The sequence below is a fragment of the Lissotriton helveticus genome, chromosome 1_1 (assembly GCF_964261635.1).
Source record: "Lissotriton helveticus chromosome 1_1, aLisHel1.1, whole genome shotgun sequence".
NCBI classification, from domain to species: Eukaryota; Metazoa; Chordata; class Amphibia; order Caudata; family Salamandridae; genus Lissotriton; species Lissotriton helveticus.
Window position 1 is genome coordinate 1,641,046,666 of NC_136057.1, and position 23,138 is coordinate 1,641,069,803.

Consider the following 23,138-nt stretch of genomic DNA (forward strand, 5'->3'; position numbering starts at 1 on the left):
CCAATCACAGGTAGTGGACATAAGGGAGCCCTTGGTTGTTGCCTTGCCTTGCCACTGGCTTCACAAGTGACAATGGAGCGACATAACTCCTTGACTTTCTCTGACACCTGGGTTCAATAGAAATGATTGACTAACCTGTCCCAGATTTTCGTCTGCACCAGATGTCTTGCCAGGGGATTGTCATGGGCTAGGTTCAGAACGGATGCTCTGTATTGTTGGGAAATCACCAGTCTCCTGTTTGCCCCAGGTTTGGGATCCCTTGCCTCACTACACAGCAATTCCTTTTTGTGAGTAGACTCTGTGGGTACCACTGACATCTTGCTTTTCTTGACTATCAGCATGCTAGCAAAGTCTTTCAAGAGTATGACAGATCCCCTTGTCCTCCATAGAGGGTCCTGCTTACAGCTCTGCTATCTCTGGCAGGTACCATAGGGCAGCACTCTCCCCTTCAGGGTTCAAGTCCTCCCCTTGAGGGTTAGACTCCTTCTGAGCCTTGGGATCTTCTGAGGTTGGGTTCCCAGCCTTCTTGCCACTTCTCTTACTCTTGGGGGTCTGGGCCATTATTCCAGGCTCCAGACTTACGTGAAGTGTGGTTGGGACCCTTGTGGCCACACACCCATTCAGTGAGACCCAGCATTTCTCCGTGGGTGCTCTTTCCAACTTTTACCCAAGTCATTTCTGATTAGACACTCCGCTGGGATGGCAGGCAGGGGACACAGCTACCTTCTTCAGACCAGTAACTCCTCCCCACTCAGAGTTGGCCATAGCCATTTGGTAACACTTTGCTTTGTTGTCAGCAATGACAGCTTAATGTAACAGGCTTGTGACTATCTGTTATGGGGAAACATGTATGCCAGTATGACATACATGTGCCATACTGGCACATGTATGCTTCAGAGCCTTTACCTGGGCCCTGTTGATCTCTGGCCACAGCATGTACTTCTCCACACTGGGAGGTAAGGCTGCTTAGGCTTCAACATTCGCTCCTCCCAAAGACACTAAGGTGACCTCTGTGTAGCCCCTAGGTATCCCTGGGCTGGCTTCCATCCCATTCCCTACACTGGCAATCCCCTTGGACCGCCTACCATCAGGGGACTTCTTAATGTAAACTGAGTCTCTTCTATTGTGCCCAGGCTGCTTATAGTTATAAAACACCTCAGCCTTTGAAGGGTCATCGTTATTTCCCTGATACCACTTCCCTTTGGACTTCAATGTGTCTTGGGCTCCCCCTCTTGGGCAGACTTTTGGATGGGTCCCTTTAGAGAACTCCTTTATTTATCTTTGCCTCCCTCCTTCTCCTGTTGGTGGCCTGAACCAATTCCTTAGGATCACGTTTGAGACATTCTGGATATTGAGTTACATACCCACTCATGAGCTATACTACCCAGCTCTCTGGGGGTGGACAGCTTAGAGTCCACTAGATACTATGCAACATCTTTGAGGAACACTTAGTTAGAATGTGCTCTTTAACAATTAGATTGTATAGCCCATCATAGGTAGAAACGTAATTTCCCTTTAGCCATCCTTCTAGTGCCCTTACTCAAATGTCGACAAAGTTCACCCAGGAATGATGGGCATTTTTGTAGGCCTCACAGACTTTATTCCTGTATTCCTTTGAGGTGAGACCAACCTTTGCTATCAGGGCCTCCTTCGTGTTGTGGTAGGGCTCTGCTTAATTATTTTATAAAGGTTAATAGCATGCCCTTCCCCACTATTGAGATTAGGTCCCACAACAATGATACCTTTTTTATCTTAACGGGGCTCTCATAAGAGGCAAACCATCTGTCTATGACATCCTCACCCACAAATATTTGCACACTATCTTGGGCAGTTGAGGGTCTTGTGAACCTTTGGTGAACATTTGAATACACAGAACAAGACAGTTGATCAACTTCTTACCAGGCACCAAAACGCAGAAAAATATCTACCAAAAAGTTTCTCAGAAATCAGTACGATAATTTCTTGTGTGCAGACCTTTAACAGTGCTCACTTCCCAAGAGCACCAACCTATCCCAGGGTAAACTACCGTCACAAAGCTTGTATTAAAGTTGCACCACCTCAGTATGTAATTTCAGTAATATGCATAGGTATAAACAGTTCATCCAATTAATGCAATTCCTTCTTTCAGGGTGTGTGTTCTTCTCTTTATTTAAACAGTCACAGCTAGCGCGTTTCGTTCTGAAACCAGAACTTCTTCAGGGCGTCTGATAATGTATTATGTTGGTTTAATCATGGAATCAAATGTATTCCTTCTCCTGAATACACAATAAATCCCGTAGCGAGAGCAATTTCGATATCTTGTGGCGAGTTCTGACACAATCCTGTAATTTGTTCACGAAATCCAAAATTCAAATTGAGGTCAAGGTCCTCCTCCTTGGTGTCAAATGCAATCTGTCTCACCAATCACTCCCGTGCCCCACAGTGACGTGGCTCTTGCAGCGTTTCCTCTTGTGTACCGTGGGCGCTTATCCTATTTGGATTGACCGCCAAGTTCGCAGTCCAACGATGAACATTTCTTCTCTTTTGCTGCCTCCTTACTTCTAGCATCCAGACCCCAGGTTGATCTTTCTTTCTTCCAAACCTAACTTTCTCAGTTGAGGCTACATTTTTTTACTCTTGTGCAATGAGAGCAAATTGAGTCCCCAGTTCTTCTTGTTGGAGGACCACTTCTGAGGCACTAGTGGTTGAACTTGCATTACTTCCAGCCCTGAGAGGCATGTCTGTGTTTGTGTCCTGAGAGAGGTCATCTTCATCTTCTTCCTCTGCACTCTCTGAAGTAACCTCCTCTTGTGGAAGGCTTTGGGCTTTTCAAGCTGTATTGGACCTTCTCATAATCTCCTTTTTTAGCGGATTGGCCTCGAGTTATTCCAATGTCCTTGCATGGGGCACTCAGCTCACTGATCTTGAGAGAGTACAAACTGTCTAGGTCCAAATACACGATACCCTTACTTTTTCTAAAGAGGTGCACCAATTTAAGTCAACAGTAATTTAGAAGAACTAAAAAGTGACCCAATTAAATATCAAAAACTATTTTTGCCTTTTGTCAATTTAAAAGATTTTCAATTTCATAGCTTACTAGGTACTAAACACAAGTTCCTGATCCTACAGCAGATGCATCAAAGTAGGAACGTGGACTATTATGTGGTGTGGTTGTGAGACCTCACCAGGTAATAATCAGGTCCTCTGGAATTACACAACTCTGCAGAAGCTGCGTTTTTCACATAAATATAGATGTGTCACTTAATCCATCTGCCGCTGCATAGTCTGCAGATTTCCTAGCTCAGATGGTTCAAAAGTTACTAACAGCGAAGCGACATGTTGCTGCGCAGTTGGATGCTCTTTGCCAACCTAGATAGTGTCACCATTCTGATACTTATTGCTATATTTAGTTGGTAAACTGGTACTGATGAAGTGCAAATATTGCACAGGCAGAGTTAACAAGTGTGAAAACGACAATATAATTAAGTACTACAAATATAAAATGTGTCCATTACGTCACAATATTTGCCTTTCCTTGTCATATAATTTACTCAACCCTGATGCATAATTTGGCCCTTCCCTGCCGCATAATTCCAGTGGCCCTGGTAATAATGTCACATTCTCTATGAGGTCCAGTTATATTCTTTAACAAAACCCTTAGCTCAGTCCAGGGTAGTTGTGACATAGAGAAGCCAGGCTATGTCAAAGGAACAAGTGTAAAGCATTTAGAAGTATCAAAACAGTTAATAAGTAAGAGACATTAACAATTAAAATCTAACACCAATTTATTAAAAAATAGAGTGTATTTTTTATCTAAAATTAGAAACCAAAATGATAAAAAATCTCTTGAGGTGAACAGGGGATATGATTTTTTCAAATATAAGTAAAATACTTTAAATTCAGAACTCTTGGTTGCTATAAATAAATCTGTGCAAGTGGTTAGTAGCCAGTGGGCTAACACACCTGTAAGAGTCTTTATCTCTCATTGCCAGCAATCATAGTTTTCTAAGTGTTTTTCCCTCGTTCGTCCAGGCAATAAGTTGTCCTGATGCTTGAAATGAAGCATTCTGAGGATGCTGAGGATGCTGAAGGGATGCTGAATAGATGCAGGGTGTTTTCCTGGGCCATTCTAGAGCTTACAAACTTCAGGGGTCGTATCTAGCCTCAGCGCTCCATGTCCATTTTGCAGCAGGGATTCCAGTGCAGGTCCAATCGCCACTGGTTAGCTGGTCTCCTGGTTACAGCAGATTCAGTAGTCTCTTACATGTCAGCAAATCCTTTTCTTTTGGGCGACTAGAGTCCATTTTGACCTGGGCTGTGGGCCCAACGGGCTTCGGGACATTTTGGGAAGTTCAAGACTCAGTCGCTCAACAGGCACTTTGTCATTCAGTGGTGGGCAAGCAATCAGGGCAGCTGGACTTTCAACTGGTGCAGGTTCCTTTTAGCTTTTGGTGGCCCTGAAGATTAACAGGCAGCTATCCATTTAGTTCTTGGAGTTACTTTTTCAGTCCTGGGACAAGTGGAGCTCTTTCCCACAAGTGGTCACATTTAGCACAGTCCTCTTTGCAGGTCCCTTGGATGCAGCAGGTGCAGTCCAGTCTTTGGTTCAGTCTCTCTTTTGTGGATCCAGGGAGTGGCAAGGCAGTCTTTCTTCTATCTTTCTTCAGTTGAGTAGTGATCTGAGGACTGTGGGTCTAAGGTGCCACTTTCATGCCATCTTCTTTTTTGTAGGAGAGGAGGACTGACTCGACAATGGGGCGATAGTTCCCATGAGGCGATCCTTCTCTATTTACATCACTTTCTGTGGGTATGACCCTCCAACAATCCCAGGATACCCCACTCTACCATAAACCAAGACGTTGAAAGCCTTTTTCATCTGTGAGAAGCTCTGAGCACACCTCTGGGGTGTACCCCGTATAATGAGACACTCCTCTTAGAAAACGAGTTCTGCAACACTTTTTTCCCCACTGGAGAAGATGCCATTCAGTCAGTCTGCACAATAGAGCATTCAGGCGAAAGTATGATCACCGTTTACTTTGTTGAGGTAGAAGTTGGGCCATCTGTGGCCACCGCCTAGTAGTCATCCTGCTGCAGGATGTTACACTACCTTCTTACAGCCATTATCTTTGCTCCCTGTTCCTGGGAGCGCTTCACACTTCCTGGCAGGGGATACCATGTTGTATCGGGGGCAGCTACTGCAGATAGTCAGGAAATACTACCCGAGGTTTGAGAGACAAAGTGGTGACTTTCTAAAGTCAATGTTTTATTAAACGTTACCTTAAATCCCATCTCAGCAATGAGCCAGGCTTAATGTAACGACTAATTTGATACCATGGAGTAATATCTTTGGTGATCCCATTTGGAAGTTAGCACTTAGGACGGTGGCTAGTGAAACTCTATGCAAACTAATCTACAGAGAAAACTGCAACTTTGGGTTTCCCCTATCAGGGCATGTTAAATACAAAAAGAACATGTCTTTCTTTTTAATTTTAAGCTCCCTTCCTGGTAGGCTACCAAGGACGTCCCTAAGGTTGGCTTACTAATATATTTTTTTAAGTTTTCGACGTTGCAAAAGAGTTGCGTTTGCTATGTCGAGTTGGGCACGTTAACGCTGCCTGATGAGGCTGCATTGGCAGACCTAGAGTCACGTTTTCACTGTGTTGCACCAATGGTAGCACAATTAAGTACTGCAGGCCCCTTGTGACATTTAACTAATTAGACCTGTTTACCACTTGTACCATATACTAGAGACTTACAAGTAAATTAAATGAGCCAACCAGGTACTGGCTAATTCTACACATACTTTGTAGGTCAACGTACATGCACTGGGGCCTGCACAGCATAGCCCAGTGCACTACAGAATCGAAAAACTAGCAACATCAGTCCGAAATCGTTGGGGGTATCCTAGAAAAAGAAGTCCTTTCCTACTCTAGCCAACTAGACACCAGCTCCGAAATTGATATCCCTTTCTGTCAATACTAGCACATTTCCTAAAACTGTGCTCCATGCTGAATGATTCCTGGAATATCTATGTGATCCCACTGCTCCCTTGAAATTGTTACTGTAAGTTTGTCTTACCACCAGTCTGCCCACCAGTTAACCAGGCACTCAGAAACAGAGATGCTGGTAGGTTACCAGTACATCAACTTGTAGCACCATACTGCGGTCTAGTTCCTGGTCCTTTGCGTCACTTCATGCTGGATTTGGTGGAACCTTCAGTTAGGTCAGGAGGAGTTTTCTATGATCTGATGCCAGCCTAGGGTCGAGGACTTGGGAAGGCAGATCTTGGGGATCAGGGACTCACTCCAGCAGAGGCCAGCATGGCTCAGGCAGGTCTAGTTGCAGGCCCTAACCCTTGAAGTTACTCAACCTGGAAATACGGGAGCAGGTCCACTATTCCCTCTCAGAGAGCTGTACATGCCTCAAGTAGCTGGGCAGTCCTCCTATAGCAGGGCAGTCCTTCTTTTGTAGTTTATACAGGTCCAGAAGTACTCACAAGAGTTGGTCTGAGTGTCCAGTATTTATACCTTTGGTTTGAAGTGGAAGAAACTTATAGACTTTTCCCACATCTGGTTTTCTACATTCTTTCCTTCCTCGGTGCTGGCTCTGAGGGTTCTGTGGTGACAATAGATGAGTGTGAAGTCTTTTGTGAGTGGCTGAGGCAACTACTTTAAAGTGCATGTGTGGTAGGTCACAGCTCCACCCGTACAATCCTGACAAGATGCCTCATACTTACAGTACCTAATCCACTTTGTCCGTCACCCAGGAGGAGTGCACAAAGGCCAAACATGACATTCTTACCTGTTCCCAAGCAAATGAGATCACTTATTAAATGTAATGAAGTAACCCATAATTATTCTATGGGAGACGTAGTCCTTGCACTAGTGATAAACAAATGTAAGAATGTTTTACTACCAAGACAACTTAAAAGTACATTACAACGTTTTATATACACTGCATCCTGGCCTATGGACTGTTTAGGGCCACCTTTAGAGACAACATATGTGTTAAAAAGGAAGGTTTAGGTTAGGCCTGACAGAAACATTATTTTATAGTGATGTGTTGGGTTGAAGTGCACACCTTTTTTCAATGCTACTATGATTTTAAATCATTTTAGGTTGCGTGCATCTCGGAAACGCGGTCCGCCCTTTGGCCACGTGAAAAATTAAGCAAATTGATCGGGAACTAAATCGTTTCCATTCCGAAAGCACTGTTGCGTCACAAAAAATATATTCCACAATTAATGTCCATTAAATGTATTTTTTGTGATGCAACAGTGCTTTGGGAATGGGAGCGATTTCGTTCCCGATCAATTTGAGAAAGTTTATTTTGCCAGTTTAAAATATCAGTTTAAAACTGCACAAAGGCTGCAGTGGCAGGTCTGGGAAAGGCTACTTAAGTGGGTGACACAATAAGTGTTGCAGGCCCACTATTAGAGTTTAATTTACAGGTCCTGGGTACATGTAGTACCAATTTACTAGGGACTTATAAGCAAGCCAAATGAGCCAATTAGGTGGAAGTCAATATTACCTAATTGAGAGGCGTGAGCGCAAGCAGATTACCATTGGTTAGCAGTGACTAAGTGCACAAAGTCCTAAGGCCAACAAAATGATTTCCAGCAAACAGATGGGATGAAGGCAAAACTTTGTGGGTGACCCTGGAGAGAGAGGCACGTCAAACAGTACCAAACGCGGATTAGAAGTTGAACCATTCACGATGCTGTTGCCCAGTTTTATTAAGGTTCCCGGGTATCAATTATGAACTTTGTATATTCATGAGAATTGTTTGAATTTGTTTTAGAGTACTGTCCTGTATTACCTTAATCGACTGCTAGAACTCTCTTTACCTTGCACTTTTTTTGTACTCTTAATTTGTTTTAATTTTTTCCTGTGTGATCTACTGACTATATTTACATGATGTTTTAGTGTAGGATTGTATTTTCTGTTTGGTTGGTTACTATATTTGACTGATTTCATTAAATGGTTGATTTAATTTATTTTTTGAGGGATTATTCTTGGTTAAATCTTTTTTTATAGTTTACCATGGACAGCATTTTTCAAATCCTAATGCCAAATCTTCAGCCATATATATTACACTTGAGATTGTATTTCAGTGTGTTGCTGTTAGATTGGTTTTTGTGCTTGCTCTGCACCCAGCTTGAGAACATTTCAGAATCCATTTCTTTATGTGCAAGCCCGAGGAGTTTGTTGCATTATAAGGGATTCCTATCTCATGTTTAGAAAAGCTACAATACACTGATGAGCTCCAGCAAAAGCAAACATGTTAGTATTTGCTCTCTGTTATGCATAATCACCATATGTTCTATGGTGAAACTGCTGCTAAACTAAATGGAAAACATGCCACCTACATAAAGCTGACACCCAATATGACTTCATTTGGATTCATCCTTGAATCCGACCTATATTCCAAAGGACAGATCCCCAGGAAAACCAAAGCAGAATTGTAATAGCTTTCTCTCCTAAAAAAGTGAAATTTTCAGTTCTAGAAAACAGATTAAGAACAACAGTACAAGTGCTGCACTCTCCTACCTAAAGGCAGTAATACTTTGTTCTTTGATAGATAGACTACTCAACACCTTTATGTAACAAAGACAATCTTCTTGCAGCAGCATGACTTATCATGGGCTTGAAGAAATTCAACCAAATCGCTCCATTTTTGAAGGAATTATATACGCTCCCCCGGCAGGCCTGCATCATCTTCAAGACCAGCTGAAACCACTACAAAGCAATCTTATTTGACTATGTCCTGGCTCAATTCAAAGCCAAGAAAGAATGGGATGAAGACCACTGGCACGAGTTGTATGTTGCCAGCTTAGATGGGAATATGGTCGGATTTTGGCACTTGTTGAAGTGGGGTAAGGGTAGAACTAGCCAACCACCTACAAATCATGTAGCACCCGACCAATGGGTCTCGCATTTTGAAAAACAATTTGCTGTGGAATATGGAGTCTGTGATTTACCACAGGGGCACTTGGATGTTCAAACTGATATTCCTATACTGTATTTTACCAAACAGGAAGTAGAAGCCGCCCTAAATAGTGTACGAAGTGGCAGAGCTCCTGGGCTTGATTGTGTCCCTGCAGATTTGTTTCTGCATAGTAAGGTACTTTGGGTAACATATATACAAACTCTAGAAAACACAATTGCAAAGGGTTCCCCAATCCCTGAGTCTTGGAAAAGGTGCGGAGATTTTACCTATTTTTAAAAAAGGGGATAGGTCAGATCCGAGTAACTACAGGCCTATTAGTTTAATTGACTGTTTACAAAAGGTGACAGTTAGGCTTGTGCTGAGCCGCATCCAAGACTGGATCGATGAATGTAACATCCTATCCCCTTTACAGGCGGGGTTCCGCTCACACCAGAGTACCATTGACCAGGTTTTTAGATTTGTTTTAATTTATTGGCTCGTCGCAATCCTTAATGGCGGGAGAATATATGCCGCTTTTGTAGACCTAAAATCGGCTTTTGACTTGGTTCCTAGAGCCAGGGTGTGGGATGTTTTAGCCGAACAGGGTTTGCCCAGGGACTTGTTTGTTTTTCAGATTAAATTACATGAAGCAAACTTTGCCCAAGTCGGTTGGGGCCAGCATGGCCAAGTGACTGATAGATTTCAGGTCGATCGAGGGGTTAGGCAGGGGGCGTATTGGCACCGACCTTGTTTTCACTTTATATTAATAGGGTGACGAAGTACTTTGATAACCACCCTACTGATGCCCCGATTTTAAATGGTAGTAAAATACCTTTGTTAATGTTTGCCGACGACACCCTGCTGATATCACAAACCCAGCAAGGCCTGCAGTTGGCTATAGCAAGGTTCGAGCTGTTTTGTAAGGACTATGGTCTCATAATAAATGTAGACAAGACTAAGTTCATGGTCCTCCATAAGCAGAAAATAGTAAAAGGGATAGTTACCATGAACAATGCTACAATTAAGCAGGCAAACGTTTTTACTTACCTTGGTATTACACTAAGTTCTAAACTTAAGTGGAATCCACATTTGGACATGTTATTGCTTAGACATGCACAACTGTCTGATGCTCTGTTAAAAGAACACTGGCTATCCCACACCAAGCCGATTGCCCCTATATTGAAAATTTATAATGCAAAAATTACAGCATCTGTATTGTATGGGGCAGAATTATGGTGTTTTAGTAATCTATCTGCACTCTCGACCTCGCAAAACAGAATTTATGAGGGCTGTCACGGGCTTACCCCAATCCACTCCTCTTTTACCGTTTTATTATGATCTGGGAAGCCAGTATTTGGAGGATGTGGCTCGTTTTAGACCCGTGGCCTACTGGAAGAGGCTCTGGGTTACTCCGGAGCTTTCCGAGTATGCCAATGCTCTCTTGGAGGTCAGGGATGCAGCTGGTGTGGGAAAAATGTTGTGGTTGAAGCAGGTTAAGACAACACTGTGTGACATGGGGCTGAATATGTTGTGGCAAAATCCAACTAATGTTACATTTCCGTCCCGTATAGAACTTAAGGGGCTATGCTGGAATATGGTTATGATGAAACGCTTTTCGTCCATGACGAGCATGTGCCTGTCAAGGGCTTTCTTAGAGACCAAACATGTACCCGTTTACGAAAAGTATTGGGACATTATAACGGTTCCATGTGATAGGAAATGGTACCACCAATTTAGGATAGGCACTCTTCCTATAAAATCGTTTAAAGGTAAATGGGGTACAGGTTCCAGTATGGACTGCCCATTTTGTCCAACTCACCGGGAATCTATTGCCCACATATTTTTTATTTGCCCAGTCTAAAGGAATTTGAGGCATAAATGGTTAAAGCCGATTTGTCATATGATGGGGTTTACTACCGGCACTGAAGCCTTAAGGATTTTAAAAACAGATGGTAATGAATGAAATATAATTGCTGTCGCCAGATTTTTACATGGCATGTGGATAATCGGTGCCTATGGTATGAGTAATCAATGAATATAAGAGATGTGACTGTAATAATGGTTTTATTGATACCTGGCTTATAGATGGTGGCTGTTTTATGGAATTATTCTTTTCATAGTGAATTTTATATTAATTTATTGTATTTATGTATGTCCGGAATATGTAATCTTGGATCATTTCTATGGGGATCTGTATATTGTAAGGATGAATTCTAATGTTTTTATGGTTATTGTTTTAAAAATGTAAATGTCTTTTATGATTATGTAATCGAATAAAGACTACTTGAACTGAACTGACTATGTCCTTTTTAGAGACTCTGCAACATTTTCATCCCCCTTAAGGCATTGGCTATCTGGGATGTTCACTAGAGTGATCCAATCAGCTTTCTCAGAAACAGGAGAAACTGCAAAAAAATCTGATTACCAATCACAAACTGATGTATTCCACGGAATTTGTTGAAAATCTTGCCATACGAGGCTATGGGTATTGGGAGGAAAATATGAATGCGAAAAGTATTTGTAGAACAAAACGTTGGTAAATCCAAGGTGCTGAGACCCTATTTAGAGCATGCATAATACCCAGAAAAATCATGTTTCTGGATAAAATCATATGATGACTTGTTTGGGATTTGGCTTTACTCTGGATTTAAAAATGTAAAGTGTTGTGATAGAACCTTGTATCCTTCCCCTTAAAGGACATAGATAATATATGCCTTGAAAAGGTAAACGAAATTGTAGTGATCTTAATGGATGAAGAGGTCCCTTTAACCTCTGACTCCAATGGCATCTATCAACCTGAAACAACTGCTTCAACCACTGAATTTGTACCAAGGCTGTTGTCAAGCATTACAATTACCAATAGTGAAGTACGCTCAGTATGATGGCCCATCAAGCTCTTCAATGTTTGAGCTAGCAACCACTTCAACGCTCAAATCACCTATTCTAATCTGAATCGGTGCACAAGGAATATCTGCATCCCTAGATTCCTTGGACCTATATGATCCTTTTCAATGTATACGCCCATCTGCTCCACCTGGAAACTTTAAGCCAACAAAAATGAAAGGCTATCCCATTGATCATTTCTATGTCACTTCAAATGCTCCAGTCCCTATGCAGAAAACCCCCAGATATCATAGACATTCCATTAGCACCAATTAGCAAGAAATGAACTTGACTCAAGTTTGTTTTCCAAGATTAAATGGGAAAAGCCTATGGAAAAGTGTGTGAAGGAGGCACACAGACATCACAATACTGACTGCACCAAAGGAAAATAAAATGCAGTACTTGAGTTGGTGGATTGTGTGTGTAGGGGGATTATGGACAGAAGTACCTGCAGAAGACGCAATGGTATGATAGTGTGAAGAGAAAAATGACAATACGCGATATGTGCAGTTGGAGGATTTCAGAAAGATGTGTGGAGAAAATAGAGTGAGTGTCTTACAATGAGAGAGAGAAGAAAGTGACATGAAGGGGGACAGACGTTATTGACACCTCCCGAAGACCACCTCCCTTCCCACAGATCCTAGAAATGTTTCATTCCATACCAGACTTTCAGAACTGAAACATCTCCAGTTCTTATTATTCATAACAAATTCGCAGTTGTTACTAATTTATTTGATACTGCTAACAAGCATTGGCAAAGTCAATAGGTTCTTTTGTTTTTTGACTTATGTCCCTTGTTGTGTTATGCAGCCTGGGTGGAGAACATGCTAAGAGCACATGAATGTTTGGCCGGCCACAGAGGGCTGGCCAAACCTTCATCCCCATTCAGGAGGGAGTCATCAAACTTCCCTCCTGCGCAGGCCAGCCCCAACCGACGAAACTGCCCCAGCGCAGAAAAGAAAATGATAATACATTGTGTTATTATCATTTTATTTTTCCTTTTGTCCAGGACTGAATGGCAGTGGGGCGACGCTACCCCGCCTTAGAGGAGGAGCCGCCCCTGAGGATCAAGTGAAATTACGCATATTCGTCCACATATACACCTTTCTGAGCACACAAGAAAACTCACTCACTAGACCCATCCATACATTCACACATCAAAATGTGAGCCTCTTGGCTATAAACTTACAAACTAAACCTACTCAATTTTCTTTGTGTCATGTCAATGCTACAGGACTAATACATGTTTGAGCTTCAGCGACTAATATTTAGGGGTATTTTAAAGCTTTGTATGGCATGGGTAGACTGAGGAGTGAGATATGATGTTCTAATTCTGACATTTCAAGTGTTTCTCAAGATTGCACCTGCAGGGGGAAGAATGCACTATTTAACAAATGTTATAAATGTACCAACTCTTGGCCTTGCAAATCCTGTTTACTGATGCTGTGCAGCATAGGCCCCTGCATACACCACCACGCATATGTGTGCCTACAACATGATTTTTGTGACATTTTCCTGTTTTTACTGACAAATCTAAGATGGTGGATGGCACTTAGATGAATAAATAAAAAAATGCTGAGTGTGCAAAAGTGCTTTTGATGTAGCTGAGCGCCCAGTGGCAAATGACAGCTATCAGGCCCTTCAAAAAAGAGGGCAACGAGCACAAAAGAAAAAATTAACATACCCATAAGGGGTAGTAAAGCAACGAAGTGGGTGAGTGGGGAAACATCAGGGGGGAGGGGCTTTAAAATAAACACAAAACTGAGGTGGGCAAAAAGGGGAGAAGCAGCACAGGAGAAAAAGGGGGAGCAACATGGAACGCCGAGGAAAAACACAAACAGAAAGAGAACAGCACACAAGGAAGAGAGTAACATAGAATGTGAGTAGAGAAGATGCAAGTGTTTGGGGGAGGGAAGCATTAGATGAGGCAGAAATCTGAAAAACACGTGCACTCCCAAAATGTGCTGGGAAAAAAAAGAAAAAGAGCAATTCTCTAAAAATGAGCAGGGGGAGGATACAACACCTACCAATCAAAAGAATGGTAAATAGGCTATACTTCAGGGCAGTGAGAAATAGAAGAAGGGGAAGGCAAGTCATCAAATAAGAAGCAATGTGAGTCACAATAAAGCCAGCCAGTGGTAAGCAAAGGGTGGGCTTTATGCCCACTGTAAGCGTTTGGTAAGCACACAGTAGATCTTTTGAAAGCAAACAGCATATTTTGTCTGGTATTCGTGATCTGAAAATCAAGTTCCAAGTTCCAGTTTGTTCCAGCTTTCATTTGGTGTGGTTTAGCTGGCTGACTACTGTCAGCTTGAACTTTTGTCTAATTTTGCATGTCCCTGTATTGTTTGGCATCAGGAGGGCTAGAAGTAGCTGGAAATGGGTGGGTTAAATGTTCCCAACAAGGGGCCCCAACATATGTCTTGCCCGGGGCCTCAAACGTCCTGAAGATGCCACTGCATTAATGTGCTTTGAAGTATTGATACTTCATAGGGGTAATGAAAATGGCTATAAGTGGCAGCGCTGGCTGGTCCCCTCATATGCAGCACCCACACAGGCCCCCAAAACGCCGTTTGCTTTCCCAACACTGAAAGTGTGATGAAGCACATGTCCAGCCTTTTCTTAATAAACCAGGCAGGAAACATGCCTTGTGTTTTCTATGTGCTTTTGCTACAGAGCATTTATTGCAGAATATGTAAATGGATGTATGTGAATAGCCTGCTGCTATACATCGGCCATTCTGGAATTCTCTTCCTTACCCCGAATTGCGTTTGACCACTTCCTATACTCTGTTTAGGAAGTCTCTCAAAACATGGTGATTTGTTCAGGATACAATTGATGTCTTCTTTTTTCTGTCCCAGCAACTGTTTGACCCCGCACAGCGCCAAGAAACCGTTGGTGAATGTGCGCTTTACAAATTGCTTATAACATAACATAACATGTGAGATGAAGACCTGTGTCACAAGAACATCCTCTGTGGGCTGATTAGTTTTGCTAATCTTTTTTATTGTCATCATTAAGATGTTGAGCAGCTCTTGAAAGTGTTCTGTTTTTGAAGACAAGGAAGCTAGCAATATTACACAAAATAAAGTGCACTGCATTCCTTTTTGCTTAATACTGTGTTATTTTTAAAGTGTATAGAAAACATTGTTTTTTGTTGTCAATTGAGAGATTGAAAGCACTATCCATCCAGAGGGTAAATTGTGTAATCTTTGACAAGGAAACCTGGACTCAAATCCTAGCTTCCTCACTTGAGCAAATTGGGTGATCCTAGGCATACAGGGGCATATTACCAATCAATAGCGATAGTTATCACTATTGCTTGGTTAGAGACAAAAATTTACCGCTGAGCTGCGGCGATTTTTATCGCAGATAAACCTTGGTATTACCAAGGTTTATCGCAAATGCGATAAAAAACGGCCGCAATGCATGAATATCGCTGAAAAGTCCACGATATTCATGCATTACCGAGCTAATGCTCTTAGCCATGTTATCCACCTCCCATTGGATAACATGGCTAAGAACTGCTCAGGGGCAGGTGTTAGCTTTTGGAGATATTCGCGCTTAGCGCAAATATCTCCAAAAGTTGGTAATAGGAGATAGCGATGTTAGCGACTGTTTCCAGTCGCTAACATCTTAGCACGCCCACTTTACATGTCATTAGTGATAAATATCACTGACATGCAAAGTGGGGCCCAAGATGGTCGCTATCTCCTACTAGCTGTCGCTAACTGGTGTTAGCGACAGCTAGGTAATAGGGAGATAATTTTATCTCCGCTTTCTTGGCTTATAAAGCCAAAAAAGCGGAGATAAACCCTCTTGATAACATGCCCCACAGTTTTATTTCACAGTTTGTTTTGCTCGTGTCACTAATTTGAGAAAAACTTGTAGTACTTCAATTTAGGATGTGTTGTGTACAAAACCATCGCTCATACCCGGTTCAATAGGCAGTAATGTTGCTTTGTGTATAGCAACATCATTGCCCGAATTAAGTGTCCACGAGACAAACATATTTCTTAGTTCACTTAGACTTCTAAGTTCACGTTTAGAAACCATTTCTGTCAATAAATCTCACTCAAATAATCGAATGTATCAACATGAAACACCCTTGTTAAAAAAGTAACTTTTTTTAGGTTTAAAGAGTCGTTATCGGATTTTTACAGGACGTTTGTGTAAATTGTGTAATGGCTTGACTAGTGTGTTGGTTCTAAGCACCAAGCCAGAATCCTGGCTGCCCTCTGTCTCTGCTCTCTCCATTAAGTTGCTGTCTTGCCCACCGCCACAGCAGAGCTTTTCGGTGTTCCAGAGAAATTGAGGATACAATACTGGCATGCTAGCTCAGGTAGTCAATGGGTAATGTACTTGGTACAGAGATACAGGGCCGGCTTTAGCGGTGTTGGAGCCCAGTGTGACAATGTTTGTTGGCACCCCCCATTGACAACCACGGATTCCATCACTACCACCCTTTCACAGTGCCCCACAAATCTCCATAACCACTCTCTCTCAGATGCAGATGCACTTAATTAGTTTTATGTTGCCCTCAAACCAGTGTAGGGTGTCAGATCACTTTACATCACACATACTACACAGAGACAACCAATCACAGGTGTGTAATTCAGTGGATAGGAAACGTTACGTAAGACAGAGGACTACAAGGTGCAGGAGTCAAAAGTCATTCATACTAGTAGGCAGTATAGTGTAAGAGCGCTTGGTCTGGAGAAGCACAAACTCAGAATTTAAAACAGAACACCATGGTTGAGGGTTCTCCTTATAAATCGGAATTGATTTTTAATCCAAATAACCTTTTTTCAACATTAGGATAATGAAAGACTGGGGGGGGGGGCTCATAACGCTGTAATCTATACCTTGCAGTTTGCATGAGGCTCTTTGATGACTGTTAATAGCTGATTGTTCTATGTTAGGATTAACTTATAAACTACAAGTGACAAAAGGAGCTCTCTGACAAAAGCAGTAACCCACTGAGTTATTTACATTATATGCACTTTGTGATCTGCATGTACACGTTCTTTGCAGCAGGTATATCAACCCTCTGCGCTGCATTATGATGAGTCAAACCTTCCACTAGACAAAACTCCGACCTCTCTCCAGGAAGAACATTAATCACCATAATAATATTTACATTTTTTATTGTCACCTCAAAATTGTTGGAGGCCTGGAACGTTGCAGCAGGTGCTTTTCAAACCATAATATATCTGGAAACATAACGTCCCACCCAAAGTCAGTACTCGGTGCGGTTGCACCAGTCGCTCTGCCCGAGAGCCGTCCCTGCAGAGATATGTGTATAATCTGCTAATCACAAATTTGAATATTCATAAAGTGTCTTATAGCATTAATGTATCTGCAGTAGATCACTGTATGTAACCTGCATGTCCGACGTTTCAACTCTAACTTCAGAAAGTATTTCAGTTTTTATTGTGCTATGTAAATGGTAACCTTTTGCCTGATTCCCCCCCACATTTTTTGCTCTGTCTGTTTTGGGGGATTTAGATCGCTGTGCATTTTAACCCTGGTAACCAGGAGTTAAATGCCTGTCCTCCACCTTTACACATTGCTAAATTGGCTTACCCCTGACTGATATATTTAACTTGTTCATAGGTCCCTAGAAAATGGTGGGGGAAGTACACCCTGAGCCTGGAAGTTAAATGCCACCTGTGGATAGCAGCACCTATGGTGCCACTCAAAGGGCTGGCCAGTAAAACATGGCTTCATGACTCCCCTGCGTAGCCTGACTGTAGCAGCCTAAAACCTGCTTTCACACCTGCCAAAATAACCTTTTCTGACTGGCTAGAAACTCTACTTTTAATGATTGAGTCATCCCTAAACACAACTTGTCTCCGACAATGTAGGGTGACTCATTTAAAAGTAAAACATGTTCACCCAATGACTAGCCCCAAAAATGGTGGCGAGCTTCAGCCCAAGAACAAAAAGAATAAGGTACCTGAGCCACAACTGGACATTTCATACCCTTGCTGATTCACATACACCTTGGCCATTTAATTGTTCAGTCAGACAATCTTAGTCTTCGAGCTTGGTTGAACCTATCTTCAATTCTTTATCCATCCATTTGATCATTCATTCATCCAATATGCACTTACCTATTCAATCGTCCATCCATGTACTCGGCTATTCAAGGATTCATTTAGACATGCACTAACACATCCATCTAACCATTGACTCATTATCACAGTCCCATACTCACCCATCAACACAAGCACAAACATCAGTCAATCAATTGCCAATAAATGGTGATTAGCTTTCACTTGTGAAATGTCTAGACCTTATTGGTGGCTTTATGGGCACTTGTTTTGGGATACTTGCTTGCATGCCCCAGGTCACCTACAAATAGTGCCGAGACAGTCACAGGAATTCCGCCGAATATTTTGCACCCCACTCCTATTCAATATGTGACCTTCTTAAGAGTTGTGTGCGTCCAGTGCTCAAAAAGTTGATAATAAGGCCCAATTACTTTCATGGTGTCCCATAAATACCAGAAAAGCGAGCAGGCTGTAATGAAAAATAAAGCCCGCAGCTCCCAAAACACAGAAAAGAAGGCAGAACTATAACAGAATGAACTAATGTCAACTGAACTATTAGGCACAGTATGTGGTGCCTCATTATTTCACACCACTCTTTACAAGTTTAACATGAATTACTTGTACTTTCATAACCACAATGAACAATGTAACACGGCTTCCCTTTACCTGTTGGTCACTGCATGCTCCTTGCATTCTTTGACGTCATTGATTCGTTTCCCATAACTAGACAGAGAGAGAAAGCACACAGTAAGTAGTAACTAGTATATGGACGATTACGCTTTGCCTGTCGAGATCTAGGTAGCATTGAGGTACCAGATCCAGAGACATCGGAATTGACCTGGTTTGGAAGGCAAAACGGGAGCGGCAGACATAACTCAATTTTAACTCATTCAAGAAATATGATATATAACTAAACAAACAATTAAACTGACTTGGTATCCACTTCATTTATATGCAACAATACGAATGCATGGTTACGAGTGAGGGGAAATGAGTGTAACTAACCCAGCAGCAGAAACCTTAGCCATCATATGTGCTACTAGATATCTGCCTTCACCAACACACAGGGACACCTGGTACTATTTACTGTGAGAGTTGCTCGAAGGAAGCAATGCCATCTGGCTGCCATCTTGTTTTCAGCACTAAGCAGTATTTTGATGAGCTATCTTCCTTAACCTGGTGTCACCATTTCCTTGCTTGACCAGTCACTGGCACTTATCCATATTGTGGCAGTCTCAATCTCTCCACATATCTGTAAATGTCCGCCTCTCACTTGCTGGGCACCTATACTACTTTAAACAGGATGTGTTGCTCTATTAATAAGCTGTATCCTGGGCTGCAGTCCACAAGTGAATGGGCGATGAGACTCACTCTATCCATCTTCATTCCCAATGCAGAGGTAATAACAAGGACTCCACCCTTTATATCTGTGTCGCTTCAGTGGACAAACCAGTCAAGACAGGTAGCGGGCGAACTTAAAGATGCTTTGGTCTCCACACCTGCAGCCTGATCTTTCTTTTTCATCATTTCACTTGAGGAATATTTAACCTATGCAGTGATTTGTTTAGCCTGTGCGGGAAATATACGTCTTTAGAGATTTTCATAAATTGTGTATGCTCCTGCAGGACAGCATAACATTCAAAGCAGGTGATGTCTGTGTGGCTGGAGCACTGAGAATGTAGCAGGAGCACTCAAGAACGTATTCACAATATTTGTACCCCTTTCTTCCGGACACCCCCAATTGTGCGTCTCTCACCATTGTCATTGGCACTTTGAGCATTATATTTGTTACTATAAATGGAGCATAAGAAGTGTGCAGATGTGTATCATTTTCCTCTACATTCACATCAGGTAGGGGTATTCATGAGGAGCAGCTGGTACCCCTAGTTTTAGGGGTCATAAAGGGAAGGACCAGCGCAAACAATGCGAAGGACACCAAAAGCTATGATTTTGTTGTGTAGTTTTCCCTCCCTGCTTTTCATTTATACCCTCAGTATCAAATAGGAGGCCTTTGAAGGGTTACTGATAGCGAAAGGAGTCGGTCCAGTGAATTCAGCAGCATTTAAAGGACGGTGTTGTCACTTTGGCTACCTCCAGCATTTTGGTGAATTTATGTCCATGTTGTTGACCTGCTAGAGAGAAGCCTCATGTTACCAGTTAGTTCGATGGGGCTAAAGTAAAGTTCTCATGCTGGATCTGGGGCATAGAATTTCACATTCCTCATCAGTGGGTATTCTTGTAAAATGGCATTCATTACATCATCTTACCCATTGCATCAATTCTGTCTGCTTCTGGGACATAAAATAATGTTTAAGAACACAGCCTACACGGCAGCGATCTACAGTCCAGTTGACAGAGATGATGAGTTTTCAATGACCCCAAAATTATCAAATATTTGATAACCTGGCATCAATGGAAGACTCAGAGCTAGTGTGGGTAAGTAGATTAGGATCCTCATGGCGAAAGATCTAATGCAGTAATCTAACTCTCAGGCACATGTACTAAAGTTTAAAGTCTTTACCCTTTAATGCTGCCAAAAAACTCCTCTATGACCTTATGAATGTGGAGGATTTCATCTCGAATGAGTGTGATGCACAGGGAACCTTGAAGTGCCAGCTTCCACAGATCCAGACACTGTGGATTGGTGTTCAGGATCCCATGGGTCAGCAAGAATCCAACTATAAAGAAAGGAAAACAGTAAAGGAAATGGTTTGTACCATATTTTGGTCATTGATAGCACTAATTCCAAATGCCATATCATAGTTGTGCACTCACAATCTTGCTGTAGGAAGATGACTAACAACAGAAATGAGAGAGCGGCTACAGATTTCAGCATCACAGAACTGTCTTATTTCTCTCTGCCGATGATAGGCAAGAATCCAGGAATTAGTGTCAAACATACTGCGCCTACATACTGTGAACATTCTACTAATTGTAAGTAATATAAAGTAACTGTAATCCAGACCTGCATCTACCATAACACATCTTTGAGAACTGGTGCTGTTATGCCAAGTTGTATGCACCCTGACCATCTTTATTTTTTTAAATGGTGTATATATATATATACGCACACAGCAGCTTTCTCTGGAAACTTGCAGACACTAACTTAAGACAAGGCATCCTTCTCTGACTCTTTCTCAGATAAAGTGCAGTGAAATTGCTTGGAAGCAGATGTGACGAGTTCTCTTATCAGGTTCATGGAACTACCCCTTTTTCATTTTGATTAAGTGGAATGAGCAACTCACTCCAGTGGCGTAGCGAGGGTGCCATGGACCTTGGTGCAAGCAAGGAACATGGGCCACTAGGTCAATGGCTTGGAAGTTGATACAGCAATAATCAGGGTTCAGTGTCTCGTAGCCCTTTAGGCTCCGCTGCCTCTGCTCCAAAACCTATAGCAAGCCACTACCTCGGCCTAAACTCTTGATCACAAATAATTCCAGGTACTAACGGCCTGATTATGGGTTTGCCAGTGCTGGAGTGGGACCGCCCGGCACCTATACCACTAAACCTGTGGTTAACCCGCCCACCAGATTAGGAGGTTTCTTCAGATCTGGCGGGCGGTTCTTTGGCGTTACCATGGCAGTGCGTATTTCAGTAGGCACCGCAATGGGACCATCAAAATCAGTACCTGCATGGCATGGAATGCAGCAGTCAAGGCCGTGGAGGTAATGGGGTGCATATTCAAAGGGGGCACAACATGTACCACCCTGCATGTATCCCCAGCCACCGAGGTGACAGAGGGCTATGTATAGTCTTGTTTGTTTCGTCTCCACCACAGTTTTCTTGGTGGTGGAATCCACTCCTAATCTTAATGCGTCATTGATCCTATGAGACTCCTTTGTCCAGAGGTCTCCATCATTAGTAACCTTACAACACCAATAAACCTATCTCCTCTAGAAGTCTCACTCCAATTCTGGGAGAATGTACAGCTCTCGTTTTCCCCACCATGATCCCAGGCGGGGATCTTGGTACTGCGATTTGGCGCCCTGTCCTAAGTCCCACTCTTGAAATCCTTAGCTGTCATTGGTGACTGCTTCTGTCAACTATGCTATTCTCCTGGACAAATCTTTCACTCAGGAGGAGATCTCCACAGTTATCGCGGGACTGCCGGGTGATAAGGCTCCCGGATCAGAAGGCCTCACTCCTGCATTCCACAAACAATATGCTCCTCTCCTTGTCCTGCACTTAGCCGCCATGTATAATTATTCTCTCGAGCGCAGAAGTTTTCCCCTATCACTTCGCGAGGCCTTGCTCACCCTTCTTCTGAAGCCGGATAAATCCCCAGAGTGCTGTGATTCATACCGTCCTCTGTCCCTCATTAACACTGACAATAAAATCCATGCCAAACTGCTGGCCACCTGCCTTCTTCCACTCATGTCACTAATCGCCAAGATCAATCCGGTTTTATTCCGCGGCGCGCCACCTTCCACAACCTTCAGACCATCTTCTCAGTCCTCCACCAGATTAATCCCTCTCTCCTGGCTGTGGCTGCACTATTGGATGCTACCAAATCCTTTGACACTATTGAATGGCACTTCCTCTTCCAGCTCCTCCCGCGCTTGGGTTTCAGCCCAGATTTTGTACGTAAGATACAACTACCATAAAGCTCCCCACAGCTTGCATCAGAATAAATGGGCAGGTCACTGACCCATTTCCATCTCGAGAGGCACCAGGCAGGGGTGCCCCCTCTCCCCCATGCTTTTTGCCATCACCATGGAACCCCTGGCGACCCATCTACGCCAACACAGCCCCGTGCCTTTGTCACTTCCATGAATGCGGATGATGTCACGATCTATGTCTGAGACCCTCAGGAAAATCTCACACCATGATGAGGGAGGTGCTGTGGTTTGGTTGTTTATCCGGTGTCCAAGTCAATTAGAGCAAGTCGGTACTTTTCCCCGTCACAGATGCTACAAAGCCTTTCACCCCAGATTACCCCTTTGTTTGGGCGTGGGGCCCTCGAGGTACCTTGGCATCTGGCTGAGTAGGGATGTGGACGAATTCTGGAAGCCTAATTTCGACCGGGTGATGGGTTGGTTGTAGACCAAGATCTGCTTTTGGCAAAAACTCCCTTTATCGCTAGCTGGACGCATTGCCATTGCTAAAATGGTGGTGCTCCCAAAATTCTTTTACCTCTTTTTAAACATCCCCGTCCGTCTCACATCACATTTCTTCTGCAAATGTGAGCTCCAACATCATAAATCTGGTCTGGGCAGGGAGACAACCTAGAATTGCTTATGACATTCTTACACTGCCCTTGGCCCGAGGCGGACTGGGTGCCCCAGATATCAA

The 23,138-nt window shown here is 42.8% G+C and overlaps 1 protein-coding gene across 1 annotated transcript in view; it reads right to left on the reverse strand.

Moving 5' to 3' along the window:
* The window catches only part of NCKAP1L (NCK associated protein 1 like), a 1,588,380-nt gene that overhangs the window by 1,260,259 nt on the left and 304,983 nt on the right, over positions 1-23,138 (reverse strand). The window contains exons 9-10 of the mRNA XM_078688681.1: positions 20,368-20,524; positions 18,513-18,569 (exon numbers count right to left, since the gene is read on the reverse strand). Coding sequence (XP_078544807.1) covers positions 18,513-18,569; positions 20,368-20,524 — 214 coding nt within the window. The remainder of the gene's footprint in view (positions 1-18,512; positions 18,570-20,367; positions 20,525-23,138) is intronic.